Source organism: Pelodiscus sinensis, unplaced genomic scaffold (genome assembly GCF_049634645.1).
Source record: "Pelodiscus sinensis isolate JC-2024 unplaced genomic scaffold, ASM4963464v1 ctg35, whole genome shotgun sequence".
Taxonomy (NCBI): domain Eukaryota; kingdom Metazoa; phylum Chordata; order Testudines; family Trionychidae; genus Pelodiscus; species Pelodiscus sinensis.
Window position 1 is genome coordinate 3,718,990 of NW_027465908.1, and position 16,482 is coordinate 3,735,471.

Sequence of the window (16,482 nt, forward strand, 5' to 3'; positions counted from 1 at the left end):
GAAGAACATGCGTCCTTTGACTTCCCTTATTCCTAGTGAAATGAGGGTTACAGAGTAAGTCGGAGTAAGAAGTCTTCCATCTCAAAATTAATTCAAAATAATGGCTTGCTGTGTAGATGCATACTATGTTATTTCGAAATAAAGTCAGTTATTCTGAAATAACGCTGCTGTGTAGATGTTCCCTAAGGAAGCCAGCCTCAGACTAATTTTGAGGGTTCCCTGTAGTGTGGACACGCTATTTGACATAGTTATTTTGGGAGTTATTATTTTGAAATAATTTCCTAGTGTAGATAAGCTCTCAGAGTGCAGATCTTCCAAATACTCCAAGCTAATAACACATTGTCTATATGAACAGCTAATACTTGTTTGCATCTTCTTGCTCCAGATGAGGCTCTAAACTCCTGGGCTAGCTGTGATGCTATGACAATGAATCATTAATCAATAATCAAGCAATGACTACATAATTCACTATTGATGGCCTGTGTTTGGTTCATGTTTTACTTTCTTCATTATTGGGAGTATTTCAGTTTGGCTTTGTTCATGGATAGCCTGCCAAAATCCTCCTTTTCATTTTAAAGAAAGAAAATGTTGTAGATATTAAGGCAATACAACAAGGTTGACCTCTCCCTCTCCTTTTTAATTTTAAATGTACCAATTTTCCTTTAAGTTAAATCTGGCACAAGTATTTACATTAAAAACCCGTTAAGGACCCAAACTCTAAGACAGTCTGGCTAAATATTAGAAATTACTACATTGTATAAAAAACAATGAATAGTCTAGTAGCACCTTAAAGACTAACAAAAGCTCATGATACCAGCTACACGTTTTGTTAGTCTTTAAGGTGCTGCTAGCCCATTTGCTGTTTTTTAAGTTTTTCCAGTCATAGACTCACTTGGCTCTGAAGCTTTTGTACATTATATAAAACATGCAAGAATCATTTCTTGTGTCACTGCTGGACTTGGTGAGGATTCTGTCTTTTTCTTACAGGAATTGATGTTTTCCTTTCCCATCATTCTGATCAAATCTTTCCCTCCTTACAGCTCTTTACTAGTTTATTGTTTTTGCAGCATGTAAGGGCTCCAACCAGATTGTCCCCACTGTGCTGGGTGTGGTGACACATGGAGGAGCCTTCCAAGCTTGCCTGCGTTATCCATTGGGAAGCTTTTGGTGGGTGGGGCTTCAAATCCTCAACCTCATGCTCCTGAGGCAGGCACTGGAGGAGCCCCCCTACCCTCACAGGCCCCTTTATCCTTTAAACCTTCCAAGGATGCCAGCTCCATCCCTTGGGAAGCTGGTGGTGGCTTTCCCCAGGGTGAGTGGGGCTCAAATCCTCAACCTCATGCACCCGGGGCAGGTACCTTATACACCCTGCAGCTGGGACTGTGCGTCCCAGCTCAAATTGACATGCCTCTAGCTCTGCTTGACTGAGTGCACTCAAACTAGCCAGAGAGCTGGGAACAGGTAGCAGCTTGGGCTAACCCCTGGATATATACTCAGGGGACCTGGGTGGGGGTTGCAGAGCTAGGAGCTGCACTCATGTACAGAGAGGTGAAGTGACATATATAAGGTCATTCAGCAGATTGGGGCAGAATTGGAAACAGAAATCAAGTGACTAGCCCTAATCCAGCACCTTGTCCAGGGGACCATGCTGCATCTGGCTTCTTTTATTGCACCCAGTTCAAGTGCTCTGTCCTCATCTACCAAAGTCTTCACAATTTCGCCTTGGTCCACATCCCAACTCTTTCTTGCTACTCAATCTGTGCCCATACAAATCCTCTCAGCTGCTCTCTTTGTCATCTCCCTTTCTCAGTTTTATGCTCCGCTTTGCAAGGCCATGACTGAAAACCCATTTAAGGCAAAGAGAATCTTTCCGTTGACTGCAGGGTGCTTCCGATCTGATTGTTGATGTATCAAGTCCCACTGCTTTCTCGACCTTCAGAGTCCTCCTTAAACCAGTCTTTGTCCTCTGCAGACTTTCCTCTCTCTTCGGTCTCTTTTATGTTACCACTGTATTGTTCTCGTCTCTCCAAAATCAGCTGAGATGCTCCTTTGGAGCAGGGTCTGTCTTATGTATTTGAAAAGTAGAATGTATATATACATAGGGTGCTCTATATCCAAATACTGCTGATAACATCTCTACCTATTACCAGTCATGGAAACCTGGGACAGAGCTATAATATTTATCATGAATTCATGTCTCTTTGGTCAATGGCTCAGTGAGTGTCATGGAAATGTTCCTGTTTTCATTTCAGTGCAAGTTATTTTAAGAGAAAAGTAAACACAAACACACACACACAAAACTGTGATAAAATTTGAAGGAAATCCTTTTAAAAGTTCATTATGTAAAATATAAAAATGATATTTTGGTATGTTTCTGTAGGTTTATTTCACTGTGTAAAAAATGAGTATTTTGGGAAAGATCTAGATTCACAAATTTGTTTAGGTATCAAAGTTCCGAGTATAGACTTCCCTGCAATTCACAGAACTCCTGCGGACCCCAGAAGGTACCTAAATTCACTCGCCACCCTTTCAGGGTAAGATGCTCAGAAAGAAGCAGCAACTTAATCTGGATTTTTTAAGGAAGGAAAAAGCAGAATAAAAAGAACCATAGTTCTAAGGTTATGTTTACTTTAAAAATGATTCTAATACATTTGGACTAAAATAAAGGAGAATAATCTGAAAATATTTCACCTTTTGAAATCAATTTTGTGATGGTAGAGGCTCTCATTTAAATAGTAGAGTCCTGAAATACTGTATCTGGAAAACATGTAATTAATTTAATACACACTTAAATAGTTCAGATACTGCACCCTCTACAACTCCCTAACTATTTCAAACTTGTTATAAAATGTTAAGGGTTTTGAAGGTAGCCACAACTTGCTTCTCTATTTCATGCCTGTTTTGCAGAGTTTTCAGTGAGGAAATTTGAGGTAAATTCTGTCCTTTTAAAGTATGTGTTTGAATCCTTTCCTCTTTTGGTTCTTCATCTGATTGCTTAGCTGAGAGAGTTTTTGGTTTAGGAATCTTTTTGGCATATTCCAGAGCCTAAAAATATAAAGATTGAAATAATTTTGAAATTAACAATAAAATTATATCAACACTTTTAAAAACAGCAGGAGAACATAAGAATGTTCACACTAAATCAGATTAATGGCCTAATTCCATCTTTTGTAGTGACTAGTATCAGATGCTTTAGAGGAAGGTACAAGAAACTCTGACGATATCAAATAATCTGCCCCCAGATAAGTTGTTTCTGATCCTTATTAGTTAGAAATTCTCTTATGTCTTGGAGCATACAGGTTTACATCCCTTCCAACACTTTATAAAAAAATGTATTTACTATTATAATTTTGTATATTCTCACATTCCTTATAAATATAAAATGTTTTTTATTCCTGTCAAGGTCTTGGCCTCAATGATAACTTGTGGCAATGTGTGGCAAGCCTCAGAAAGCAGAGATTTGTTTTATAATAGTCCTTCCTCCAAAATGACACGACAACAGACCTAACATGATAAATAAGATGCTGAGATATTCTTCAAGACTTCAAAGTCAAAGCTTAGAGCAGAGGTTCTCAAGCTTTTCAGAGCTGGGCCTACCTGGCTCAATGCAAATCTTTTGGAGGACCACCAATTGCTACTGGAAACTCACCAATAATTATGTCAGAGCCATTTTGCTAGTGCCACAGCTAGGGAGAACAGTTTAACTTAACCAGTAAGAAAGGAAATATGAATTTAAATTATTAAACAGACTAAGCACTTTTACTTTCTCATGTTAGTTTATCAAACTTCATTTTCAATAAAGTAAAATATTAATTTATGTACAACACAAAAGGTTTCAATGTTTTCTTTAAAACCATTTAAAGGGGGAAGGGGGGGAAGGGAACCTTTTTTGGGTCAGGGGCCACTGACCCACAGAAAAATCAATTGAGGACTATACAAGTGAGAAGCAAAAAATACCACAAAACCCTCCAAAAACCTCCAATGTCATTGATGTGGCTGCCAAGTGAGACACCTCACTCCTCTGGTGCGCCAGCCCCACCAGGGAAGGGAGAGGGAAGATGAGGTGCAGGGCTTCCCATAAACCAGATTGACTCTTCTGGGCTTCCATGGTTAGCGGATTTTGTGGACCCCCCCCAACTCTGGGGTGGGGACAAAATTGAGGGGTTCACTGAGGGAGACAGGGATATCAGTGAGCGGGATAGAGATGGGGGTGCAAAATCTGGGCGGGATGCGCAGGAGAGGGTGAGATCTGGTTGGGAGGTAAGGTACAGCAGCAGACTGGGAGTAGGAGCCTAGGGGGATGTGTGTAGGAGCAAGGAAGGATGCAGTGTGTAGCCAGGAGGGAGGGTGCAGGAGCAGGCTAGGGATGGAGGTGTTTGGACAGGGTGAAGAGTACAGAAGCAAGGGTGAGTGCAGGAGCAAGTTGGGGGTAGAGTGTCTGGCCAGAGGGGAGGGTGCAGGAGGAGGCTGGGGGTAGGGTGTCTGGCCAGGGTGCGGGGGGGCAGGAGCAGGCTGTGGGTGTGGGATCTCAGCAGGGGCATCTGCATGCTGCTGTTTCCCTAGTTGGTGGCAGCACGCGGAACTACGTCCAGCTCTGCTTCTTTCCCATAAGCCTGATCACACAGCAAGGCTTGGGGCTCCCGCCCAGCTGGAAGCCCCCCCTCTGTGGGGAGGAGTGGGAGGCTGAGCTTGAGCCGTGGACCTCAGCCATCTTTCTTACCCATGAGCCTAATCGTGCAGCACACACTCTGCCCCCCACTAGGGGTATATCTACACTACCCCGCTAGTTCGAACTAGCGGGGTAATGTAGGCATACCACACTTGCAAATGACGCCCGGGATTTGAATTTCCCGGGCTTCATTTGCATAAACTGGGCGCCGCCATTTTTAAATCCCTGCTCGTTCGAACCCCGTGCCGTGCGGCTACATGCGGCATGAACTAGGTAGTTCGGGCTAGGCTTCCTCATTCCACGAGGAGTAACGGTAGTTCGGACTAGGAAGCCTAGCCCGAACTACCTAGTTCGTGCCGCGTGTAGCCGCGCGGCATGGGGTTCGAACGAGCAGGGATTTAAAAATGGTGGCGCCCAGTTTATGCAAATGAAGCCCGGGAAATTCAAATCCCGGGCGTCATTTGCAAGTGCGGTATGCCTACATTACCCCGCTAGTTCGAACTAGGAGGGTAGTGTAGACATACCCTGGGAGCCATGCTGAGGCAGTAGGCATTGTGGGGGAGGAGTTGCTGTGGTTAGGGACACTGGGGTAGTGTGCCCTCTCTGTGCTCTATGGCCTCAGGTGGGGAGGGCTAGCTCCCCCGAGCCAGCTGTTCACCCATTGCCCATGAAGATGGTACAAAAATAACGTATAAGTAACTGACCTTGAGGAACTTTCTGTTAGGGATGTAAGAGTTTAACTGGTTAAACTGAGCCTGCTCTTGGGGCTCCAGCTGCCCCTCACTGCGGGTTCTGCATGTGGGTACTGCAGATACTGGCCCTGCTCCCAGGGAACCGGCTGCACCCCATGCTGCAAGCTCTGCTAGCCCCCTTCCCTGGGCAGCCTGCTCCCCGGGCTGCAGGGCCAGTAGCCAGGAGTCAGTGCATGCTAGGAGCCTGTGCATGCCTGCAGAGCCCGCAGGGCGGAGCAGCTGATGCCCTGGGAGCAGAGCTGGCACCTGGGAGCAGGGCTGGAAGTGCCTGTGGCACGGGGCATCAGCCAGCTCCTTCGGAGCAGGCCAGCAACTGGGACAACCAAGAACCTGCCGGCTGCACTGCAGAGCCTACAATGTGGGGCAGCTGGCTCCATGGGAACTGCAGGGGCTCCCCTCCACTATCTTTCCCTGCTTAGCCCCACCCAGCCATACAGCCCCAGTTAACCATGTAACTGACAGGGTTTGGAATGGTTACACGGTGACTGGTTTTACAGTTCTGTATTTTTACATCCCTACTTTCTGCATTGGGCGTGTCTGGGATTGAGATGCTTTCTGGTCTGACCTTATGTCTTGATAATGACGACTTGAGCTGAGGTTTTGCTGGAGGTTTCTGTGCAGTAGCAACATTCTTCATGTTCTGCTCTTTAACATGCTTTGCATATTCCTTTTGCTTATTTAACTTTTCTGTCTGGCAAGTGAAAAAAGTTTATGGTTATTTCAAGTTTTCATGGACCAGTTAATTAACCCTTTTACTGCTGGACTTTCCCATTTGTGCCTCCACAGCTGTTGCTCAGCAGACCTTCTTAAAGATCTTGTTTTTCAAGGAAAGATTACTGTAATTCTTTATTTTCAAGAGCTCTTCCTCTGTTATATCTAGGATACAGCTCATTGAAAATGCGGCAGTCTGAATCTTTCTTGGCACATAGCTGTTTCAGTACATTATTTTCATTCTAAAATGGCGGTACCAGCTACCTGTCCAGTTTTACATTGATTTTTAAAATCCTTCTCCAGCATTTAATGCCTTGAATGACCATGGTCCATTTATTGAACTGATTTTGTTACTCTCAGACTCAGCAAGGGATTTCAGTTTGTCCCAGTTAGGAGCTGATGTCAACGTTAGCATTTTTTCCCCATTGCAATTCAACAACACATTATTGGCATGACAGTCTATACAAGTGTTGCCAAAAGAGACAGACCCCTCTGCTATATGGAGGAAGGCCGTTTGCAGCAATGCATCTATTGGTCATCTCAAATTTATATCAATCTATCTCATTTACTGCAAGGTTGAAGTAATCATTGTAGCTTTTAAACTGTTCCAAAGGGCTGATCATTTTATCATTTTAACTGCACAATGCTCTGTGATATTTCTGTGAGGGATGCAACATAAACAGTTGTTGTCTTATCAGTGGAGTACAAGAGGGGTTATGTTTTGCAGCATTTGAGATGTACATCTGCTTAATGTAACTTGTAAAGTCACTGGCAGCAAAGAGGTCAAATGAGATTTTTCATTCAGACCCTTTTCCCTGACAATCATCTCTTTGGCACAGTGAAATCTGATGTTTGCTTAACAGTGAGTAATGTGCATTCAGCTACTTTCCCGTTGCACTTACTCTACTGTAGTTACATTCATTTTCTCTTCCAAGGTTCAATAAGACTGTCTTCTGCTCTGAGAATGACAGCACAGCTCAATCATGTTAAAGTCATTCATCTATACTTCAACTACACAGGGAGAACCAAGCACTTAGGACTTACCTGCAGCAGAATACTCGCCTCTAAACATTCCCTTAATGGCTACCTGCTTCTGGGAGCTACAAAACCAGAGGGATGAATCTATCAAAAATTCAATTCTCTCTCCTCCAGTTATATACCTTTTCTGTTGTGTGTGTGTGTTTCCTGGACAGATATCCATGATATCAAAGAAATCTGGGCTGTTAATGTTGGTAGTGAACAGGTACTGGGACACTGGGGAATATCCAGAGGACTGGGAGAATGCTTGTGTTGTGTCAATATTTTTTTAAAAAAAAGGTAAATTAGATGATCTTGGACATGGTGGGCTATCAGTCTGAAGCAGCCATCCCATTTTGTGGTCAAGGCTCTAATGGGACTCTACATAAGAACATAAGAACGGCCGTACTGGGTCAGACCAAGGGTCCTTCTAGCCCAGTATCCTGTCTACCGACAGTGGCCAGCACCAGGTGACCCAGAGAGGGTGGAGCAAAGACAATGATCAAGCGATTTGTCTCCTGCCACCCCTCTCTAGCCTCTGACAAACAGAGGCCAAGGACACCATTTTATCCCCTGGCTAATAGCCGTTTATGGACCTAACCTCCATGAAATTATCTAGCTTCTCTTTAAACTCTATTATAGTCCTAGCCTTCACAGCCTCCTCTGGCAAGGAGTTCCACAGGTTGACTACACGCTGTGTGAAGAAGAACTTTCTTTTATTCGTTTTAAACCTGCTACCCATTAATTTCATTTGGTGTCCTCTAGTTCTTCTATTTAGGGAACTAATAAATAACTTTCCTTTATCGGCCCTCTCCACACCACTCATGATTTTATAGATCTCTATCATATCCCCCATCAATCTCCTCTTTTCTAAACTGAAACGTCCCAGTCTCTTTAACCTCTCCTCATATGGGACCCGTTCCAAACCCCTAATCATTTTAGTTGCCCCTTTTCTGAAACCTTTCCAAGGCCAAAATATCTTTTTTGAGGTGAGGAGACCACATCTGTACACATTATTCATGATGTGGGCGTACCATAGTTTTATACAGGGGCAGTAAGATATTCTGGGTCTTATTTTCTATCCCTTTCCTAATAATTCCTAGCATCCTATTTGCCTTTTTGACCGCCACTGCACACTGTGTGGAAGTTTTCAGAGAACTGTGGAACGAGGTGTACCGGTAGTTCGGAATAGGAATCCTAGTTCGAACTACCTAGTTCGAGCCCCGTGAAGCTGCGCTGCACGGGGTTCGAACCAGCAGGGTTTTAAAAATGGCGGCTCCCCGCTTATGCAAATGAAGCCCGAGAAATTCAAATCCCGGGCTTCATTTGCAAGTGCGGTATGCCTACATTACCCTCCTAGTTCGAATTAGGAGGGTAGTGTAGACATACCCTAATAGATTAGTAAGACAGGATTTCCCTTTACAGAAACCATGTTGACTTTTGTCCAACAAATTATGTTCTTCTACATGCCTCACAATTTTATTCTTTACTATTGTTTCGACTAATTTGCCCAGTACTGAAGTTAGACTTACCGGTCTGTAATTGCCAGGATCGCCTCTAGAGCCCTTTTTAAATATTGGTGTCACGTTGGCTACCTTCCAGTCATTAGGTACGGAAGCCGATTTAAAGGATAGGTTACAAACTACAGATAATAGCTCAGCAATTTCCCATTTGAGTTCTTTTAGAACCCTTGGATGAATGCCATCCGGTCCCAGAGATTTGTTAACATTAAGTTTTTCTATTTGTTCCAAAACCTCCTCTAATGACACTTCAATCCGGAACAGTTCCTCAGATTCATCACCCACGAAGGACGGTGCAGATTCGGGAATCTCCCCAACGTCCTCAGCCGTGAAGAATGAAGCAAAGAAATCATTTACTTTCTCCGCAATGGCTTTATCGTCCTTGATTGCTCCTTTTATAGCTTGATCATCTAGGGGACCCACAGGTTTTTTAGCAGGCTTCCTGCTTCTAATGTACTTAAAAAACATTTTGTTATTTCTTTTTGAGTTTTTGGCTAGCTGTTCCTCAAAATCTTTTTTTGCTTTTCTTATTACATTTTTATACTTGATTTGACAGTGTTTATGTTCCTTTCTATTTATCTCACTAGGATTGGACTTCCACTTCTTAAAAGATACCTTTTTGTCCCTCACTGTTTCTTTTACATGGTGGTTAAGCCACGATGACACTGTTTTAGGTTTCTTGCTATGTTTTTTAATTTGGGGTATACATTTAAGTTGGGCCTCTATTATGGTGTCTTTAAAAAGTTTCCATGCAGCTTTCAGGGATTTGGCTCTAGTCACTGTGCCTTTTAATTTCTGTTTAACTAACCTCCTCATTTTTGTGTAATTCCCCTTTTTGAAATTAAATGCCAGGGTGCTGGACTGCTGAGGTGTTCTTCCCACCACAGGAATGTTGAATGTTATTATATTATGGTGACTATTCCCAAGCGGTCCTGTAACGGTTATTTCCTGGACCTGATCCTGCACTCTACTCAGGACTAAATCGAGAATTGCCTCTCCCCTTGTGGGTTCCTGCACCAGCTGCTCCAAGAAGCAGTCATTTAAGCCATTGAGAAATTTTATCTCCGCTTCTCTTCCTGAGGTGACATGTATCCAGTCAATATGGGGGTAATTTAAATCCCCCATTATTATAAAGTTTTCTATTTTGGTAGCCTCTCTAATATTCCTCAGCATTTCAATGTCAGTATCGCTGTCCTGGTCAGGTGGTCGATAATATATCCCTACTGCTAATTTCTTCTTATTGGAGCATGGAATTTCTATCCATAGCGATTCTATGGAACATGTTGATTCACTTACTATTTTTATTTCATTTGATTCTACATTATCTTTCACATACAGTGCCACTCCGCCACCCACCCGGCCTGTTCTATCATTTCGATATATTTTATATCCCGGTATGATTGTGTCCCACAGATTTTCCTCATTCCACCAGGTTTCAGTGATGCCTATTATGTCAATCTCCTCATTTAATACGAGGTACTCCAGTTCACCCATCTTATTAGTCAGACTCCTAGCATTTGTGTAGAAGCACTTTAAAAATTTGTCACTGGTTATTTGCCTGCCCTTCCCTGATGCATTGGATTCCTTTGTATGCGGGAGTCTGTCTGCTCTGGCCCATGGTTTGTCCTCTCCCCTCCTCTCTTTCTGACTATAGCTTAGAGAGTCTTTATCAATGGATTCTCCTCTAAGAGAAGTCTCCCTCTGATTTATGTGCATCTCCGCACCAATCGGCTTTCCCCCATCTCTTAGTTTAAAAACTGCTCTACGGCCTTTTTAATGTTTAGTGCCAGCAGTCTGGTTCCACCCTGGTTTAGGTGGAGCTCATCCTTCCTGTACAGGCTCCCCCTCTCCCAGAAGTGTCCCCAGTTCCTAATAAATCTAAACCTCTCTTCCCTACACCATTGTCTCATCCACGCATTGAGACTCTGAAGCTCTGCCTGCCTACCTGGCCCTGTGCGTGGAACTGGAAGCATTTCCGAGAACGGCACCATAGAGGTCCTGGATTTCAGTCTCTTTCCTAGCAGCCTAAATTTGGCCTCCAGGACATCTCTCCTACCCTTCCCTATTGCATTGGTACCTACATGTACCACGACCACCGGCTCCTCTCCAGCACTACACAGAAGTCTGTCTAGATGCCTCGAGAGATCCGCAACCTTCGCACCAGGCAGGCAAGTGACCATACGGTTCTCCCGGTCATCACAAACCCAACTATCTATGTTTCTAACAATCGAATCACCCACTACTAACACCTGCCTCTTCCTAACTGGCATTCCCTCCCCCTCAGAGGTATCCTCAGTGCGAGAGGATACCGCAACATCCTCTGGGAGGGGGGTCCCAACTACGGGATGTTTTCCCTCTGCTCCCATTGAATGCTCTGTTCCCTTGAGGCTTTCATCTTCCTTAAGAGCACTGGGGCTCTCAGACTGGAGGTGGGACAGTACTACAGTGTCCCGGAAAGACTCATCAACATAGCTCTCTACCTCCCTTAGCTCCTCCAGTTCAGCCACCCTGAACTCCAAAGCCCGAACTCGGTCTCTGAGGGTCAGGAGCTCCTTGCAACGAGTGCACACATACGCCACCCACCCACAGGGCAGGTAATCATACATGTTACACTCGACGCAATACACAGGATAGCCCCCACTCTGCTGCTGGGCTTCTGTCTGCATTTTTCTAATGAATAAGTTTAGGTGTAAATGGGATTCTTTTTAAATCTCTGGACTATAGATTATTCTAAGAGTTATGTTTTAAAGAAGGTCTGAAGTCACTAGTGCCCTCTAACCTCCCTCTCCAAACTCTCCTGTTCACAAGCTCCCTGGTCGCTGAGTCACCGGCTTATATAGCTCTGGTAGCCCCTCCCACTGACTGAGGCTCAGCCAATTAACAGAGGCTTCTAGGTTTCAAACCTTTTAGAAGCTCCTTCAAACAATCAAACAAACCACCAAACAGACAAACACAAGCTCAGCACACAGCAAATAACTCCCCCACACACAAACACACACTTCAGACAGCCACTTACCACAAGGGTCCCGTTTTTACTCCCTCTTTTACCTGGAGAACTCCCTCTCCAAACTCTCCTGTTAGCTGTTCCTGTTCGCAAGCTCTAATATAATGTTTAAATGGATAATATAATCCATGATACTCAATATGGGTTACATGGACAATAGATCTTCTCAAACTGATTTGGTATCTTTTTTGAGATTAATAGTTTGTGATGGGGTTTAACCCCCATTATGGGCAAGGCAGCAAGGGAAAGAATCCCAATTAGTCATGCTCTGCACTAGGGAGGTGATTAATTAATTGCCTCCTGGCCAGAAGAGACAGAACTAGGTCTAATAAGCACAGTGAGGGAGCTCCTGACAAGAGAAGCTGCCTAGGAGACAGGTCTCTCTGATGGAGAGAAATCCTGGGATAAGGTTTAATTGACAGGAAATAACAGAGAACAAACTACCCTAGCAGATGGGGTTTCTCCTGGAGCCAACAGGAGAACCACAGTGGAGCATGAGGGGTGTGGAAGGGCCATTAGTTCAAATATTCATGGACTTGTATTTGGACTTGCTACTGCTGCTCGGGAAGGGGATTCAACTTTTGTGACTTGGTTGGAGGGCCAATCCCCAGAACACCCAGAAGGGGGGTCAGGAGAAGACACAGAGAGGCCACTGTAGATTCAAAAGAGACTCTGGGTGGGAAGAGTCAGACAAGGATCCCTGCAATCTGCTGCATGAGACAAGGGGGTGCCCATGAGGTGAAGACGTGCTAATATATGTTGATGTAATAAATCTAGATGACTTGGTGCCATAGGACATTTTGATTAAGAAACTAGAATGATACAAAATCAATAAAGCACTAAATGGGATTAGGCCTCAATCTACTTGTACATAAGAACAGCCAAACTGGGTCACACCAAAGGTCCACCTAGCCCAGTATCCTTTCTTCTGGCAATGGCCAATGCCAGGTGCCCAAGAGGAAATGAACAGAACAGGTAATTATCATGTGTTTCATCTCCTGTAGCCCAATCCCAGCTTCTGGCAAACAGATGCTAGGAACAGCATCTCTGCCCAATTGTAAATAGAGAATGATCAATTGGATGATTTCTAGTGGGATCCCTCAGAGATCTGTTCTTGATTCTATGCTACTTAATATTTGTATAATGATGAGGCAGCAAACAAAGTCATTACTGATCAAGTTTTTAGATGATACAAAGATTGGGGGAGTGGTAAATAATGAGGAGGATGTGCTGTTGTTAGAGGGATCTAGATCATTTGCCAAACTAGGTGAAATCAAGCTGTGTATTAATATGGCTGAAGGAAAGGTCACATATCTAGGAACAAAGAATGTTGCTGTATTTCCAGGATGGGGGAGTGTCCATCGTTGCTCATTAGCTGAACATCAGCTCCCAGTGCTACGCTGTGGCTAAAAAGGGCAAATGTGTTTCTTGGATGTAAAAACAGGGACATATTCAGTAGGAATATGGACATCATCTGACCTCTGTATTAGCCACTGGTGTAACACCTACAGGAATATGGTGTCCGGGTCCACTGTTCACAATTTAAGAAAGATGTTGAAAAACTGGAGAGAGTTCAGAGAAGAGCCAGAATAATAATCTAAGGATGACTTATAGTTACATTTCATAGTAAAGGGCTCTTTAATCTAGCAGACAAAGGTATAATAAGCTCTAATGACTGGAAGTTGACTGATTGGCTGAAAACTTAGATATATTCAGACTAGAAACAAGGTGTACATATTTAAATGAGGGTAATTAACCACTGGAACAACTTATCAGTGTTGTGATGGAAACTTTAAGAATGGCTGTTTTTCTAACAGACACATTCTAGTTCAACCACATAAAGGAAGATTTAATTCAGGGAAATCCTATGGCCAATATTTTCCATGATGTGTGACTAGATCAGGGGTCGACAACTTTTTCAAACCAAAGAGTCAAACTACATCAAAATTCAGTACATATGATCAACAAAGAGCTGTACCAGAATGCGCATTTGCTTGACTGAAAATATACAACTTAATATAATTGACATGATTAATAACAGCATAAATGAAACATTGTACTCATACACCTTATTTAGTAGGACTTCTGCTGGAGCATCTTTTCACACATTTCTTTGAAGTTGACATCATAACTTGTCAAATCCAGCTTCATGCTCACATTCAGGCTGTCTTCTGTCAATCTTACAGCTGGAGACTGGGGATGCAGAAGTCTGGGTTGGAGTGTATGTGGGGCTCAGGGCAGGGGATTTGGGTGTATGATGGACTCAGGACACTTGACCTGGGGCATGGGGGAGTGCAAGAATGTTATGGCAGGGGGCTGGGGATGTGGGCGTGTAGGAGTCTGGGAATTTGGGAGTATGAGGGGCTTAGGGCAGGCAGTTCAGGTGTATGATGGGCTCAGGGTTTGTGGGGGGTGTGTGCAGGAGTTAAAATGTGGTTATCAGGCTATTCATATAGTCAATACAATTTGTATTGACTATACGATTAGTTGATAGGACTGCTCTGCAGAGCCGCAGCGGGGGTAGCTCCAGGAGCTTGCTCGAGCTGGCAGTCCCGGCTTGTACCAGCTCCGGGAGCCACCCGTGTTAAACTTATACTTATCGGATAGTTAAGTAGTCGCTTACATCCCTAGCAAGAGTGTTTTCACACTGCTGCCAAGTGCGGCTGGGCCCTAAGTGGGGGCTTGTTGGCCAAGCTTAATTTTTAAATAAAGTAAAATATTATGTCCAACACAAAAGGTTTCAACATTGTCTTTATGGCAGGTGTCGGGACCCTTTTTTTGGGTTGGGGGCCACTGATCCACAGAAAATCTGTTGGGGACCACACAAGTGAGAAGCAAAAAGAAAAAAAAACCCTCCAGAAACCCCCAACTGAGACACCCACTTCCCTGGTGCTCCAGCCCCTTGATCGGGGGAGGGACAGGGAAGACTGAGGTTCAAAGCCTCAGCCAGATTTACTCTTCTGGGGTCCCAGGGTTAGTGGATTTTGTGGGCCACCTCCTAGGCTCTGGGGCAGGGCCAAAAATGTGGGGTTAAGTGTGTGAGACAGGGCTGCCAGTGAATGGGGTAGGGATGGATCTAGGCAGGAGGTGGGTATAGGAAGAAGTGAGGATGTGAGGTCTGTGTGGGAGGTTGGATGCAGGAGCAGGCTGGGAGTAGGCTGTCTGGCCAGGGGCAAGGGGGGTGTAAGCGAGGGGGTAGGGGGTCTGGGCGTGAAAGGGTAGGAGGCACTTGTTTTTGTGCTGTGTCACAGGCACCGTATAACTCGGCCTCCCACTGCTCCCCTTTGCCAGAAGGAAGCCTCCAGGAAGTGTGTCCCGGGGAAAGGAAAATGGCAGCAAGCGGAGCCAAAAAATGACAGAGCTTGTTCCCTGGATGCTGGATCCAGTGGGATCCTCCCCCTCCTGAAGGAAGCCAGCACTGGCATTCCAATCTTGCGGGGAGCTGAAAGGCTGTAGTGCCAGTGAGGGGGGGGGGGGTTAAGTTGGGGCTCCAGAAGAGCCGTGTCTGGTTCTCTGGTGAGCCATAGGTTACCGATCCCTGGACTAGATGATGACAATGGTCCCTTCTGACTTATGAATCTATGAAAATTAGCTGTGGGTTTGTGTGAACCAAGCCTTGAAATCTAGCATATATTTACATGCAGTTTTACAATGAACTGGCTAGTGTGAATATGTGCTAATGGATGATTCAGAATTGTTCAGCTGTGTAACACATCTCTATTGCTAATAGTGAAGGGAGAGTTTCTTTTAGCACAGGTGGCTGGAAGTTTGAGTGTTTTATACCTGTTGAGTCTGAAAAAAATTCCAGTAGGTGAAGAGGTGCAGTCTAATGACGGGTGTGATGTGCTAGATCGTCATGGACCTCCTTCAATATTGTTTATATGGATGAGAGAAGGCACCTCACGAGAGATGCATATGGAAAAAAAGGGGGCTACTACTTAACTGATAGAGGATATCTTAGTATTTTGTGTTATTGTCTTAGTTGGACTCACAAATGGACTGATGAACAGATGCCTGATTAGAACATTATCATTTATTTGATGGTAATGCCCACCTATGTACTAGTTGCTTTTTTAATGCTCAGAAGGACGGCCCACTTTGGAAATTAATATTTAGTTTGAGTCAAGGGCATAACCTATCAGGTAGTCTTTGATTACTTTATCAACTGTGCTTTTGTTGCCACCGCATTCTACCTTAGCTTACTTGGTATAACTTAGGGTACGTCTACACTACATGCCTTTGTCGGCAGAGGCATGTAGATTTGTTTATTCAGCAAAGGTAAATGAAGCTGCGATTTAAATGATCGCGGCTTCATTTACATTTACATGGCTGCCGCGCTGAGCCGACAAACAGCTGATCAGCTGTTTGTTGGTTCGCGCGCTAGTCTGGACGTTCCCTCTGTCGACATCAAAGCCCTTTGTCGGCAGCCCCGGTAAACCTCATTCCACGAGGAATAACAGGGCTGCCAACAAAGGGCTTTGATGTCGACAGGGGGAACGTCCAGACTAGCGGCGAGCCGACAAACAGCTGATCAGCTGTTTGTCGGCTCGGCGCGGCAGCCATGTAAATGTAAATGAAGCCGCGATCATTTAAATCGCGGCTTCATTTACCTTTGCCTACAACCCTAATCTACATGCCTCTGCCGACAAAGGCATGTAGTCTAGACACAGCCTTAGTGACATAAAAAGCAAACAAAATGCTATCAGTGACACTTACTTTCTCTCTGACTGCTTCATAGTCAGGTCCAAGGCCTCCAAGCTTCACATCCAGGTTCACATAGGCTCTTGGCCTAGAAGGCTAAAGACAGAA

At 44.4% G+C, this 16,482-nt stretch overlaps 1 protein-coding gene across 4 annotated transcripts in view; it reads right to left on the reverse strand.

Annotated features, from left to right (window-relative positions):
* Positions 1-2,199: 2,199 nt before the first annotated feature.
* The window catches only part of JHY (junctional cadherin complex regulator), a 58,419-nt gene continuing 44,136 nt past the window's right edge, over positions 2,200-16,482 (reverse strand). For 2 of the 4 annotated variants that reach the window (XM_075916397.1, XM_075916394.1), the window contains exons 7-9: positions 16,390-16,470; positions 5,987-6,112; positions 2,413-3,045 (exon numbers count right to left, since the gene is read on the reverse strand). In XM_075916397.1, coding sequence (XP_075772512.1) covers positions 2,842-3,045; positions 5,987-6,112; positions 16,390-16,470 — 411 coding nt within the window. In that variant the 3' untranslated portion in view covers positions 2,413-2,841. Of the gene's footprint in view, positions 3,046-5,986; positions 6,113-16,389; positions 16,471-16,482 lie in introns of all 4 variants that reach the window. The other 2 variants (XM_075916396.1, XM_075916395.1) reach the window with 2 other exon arrangements.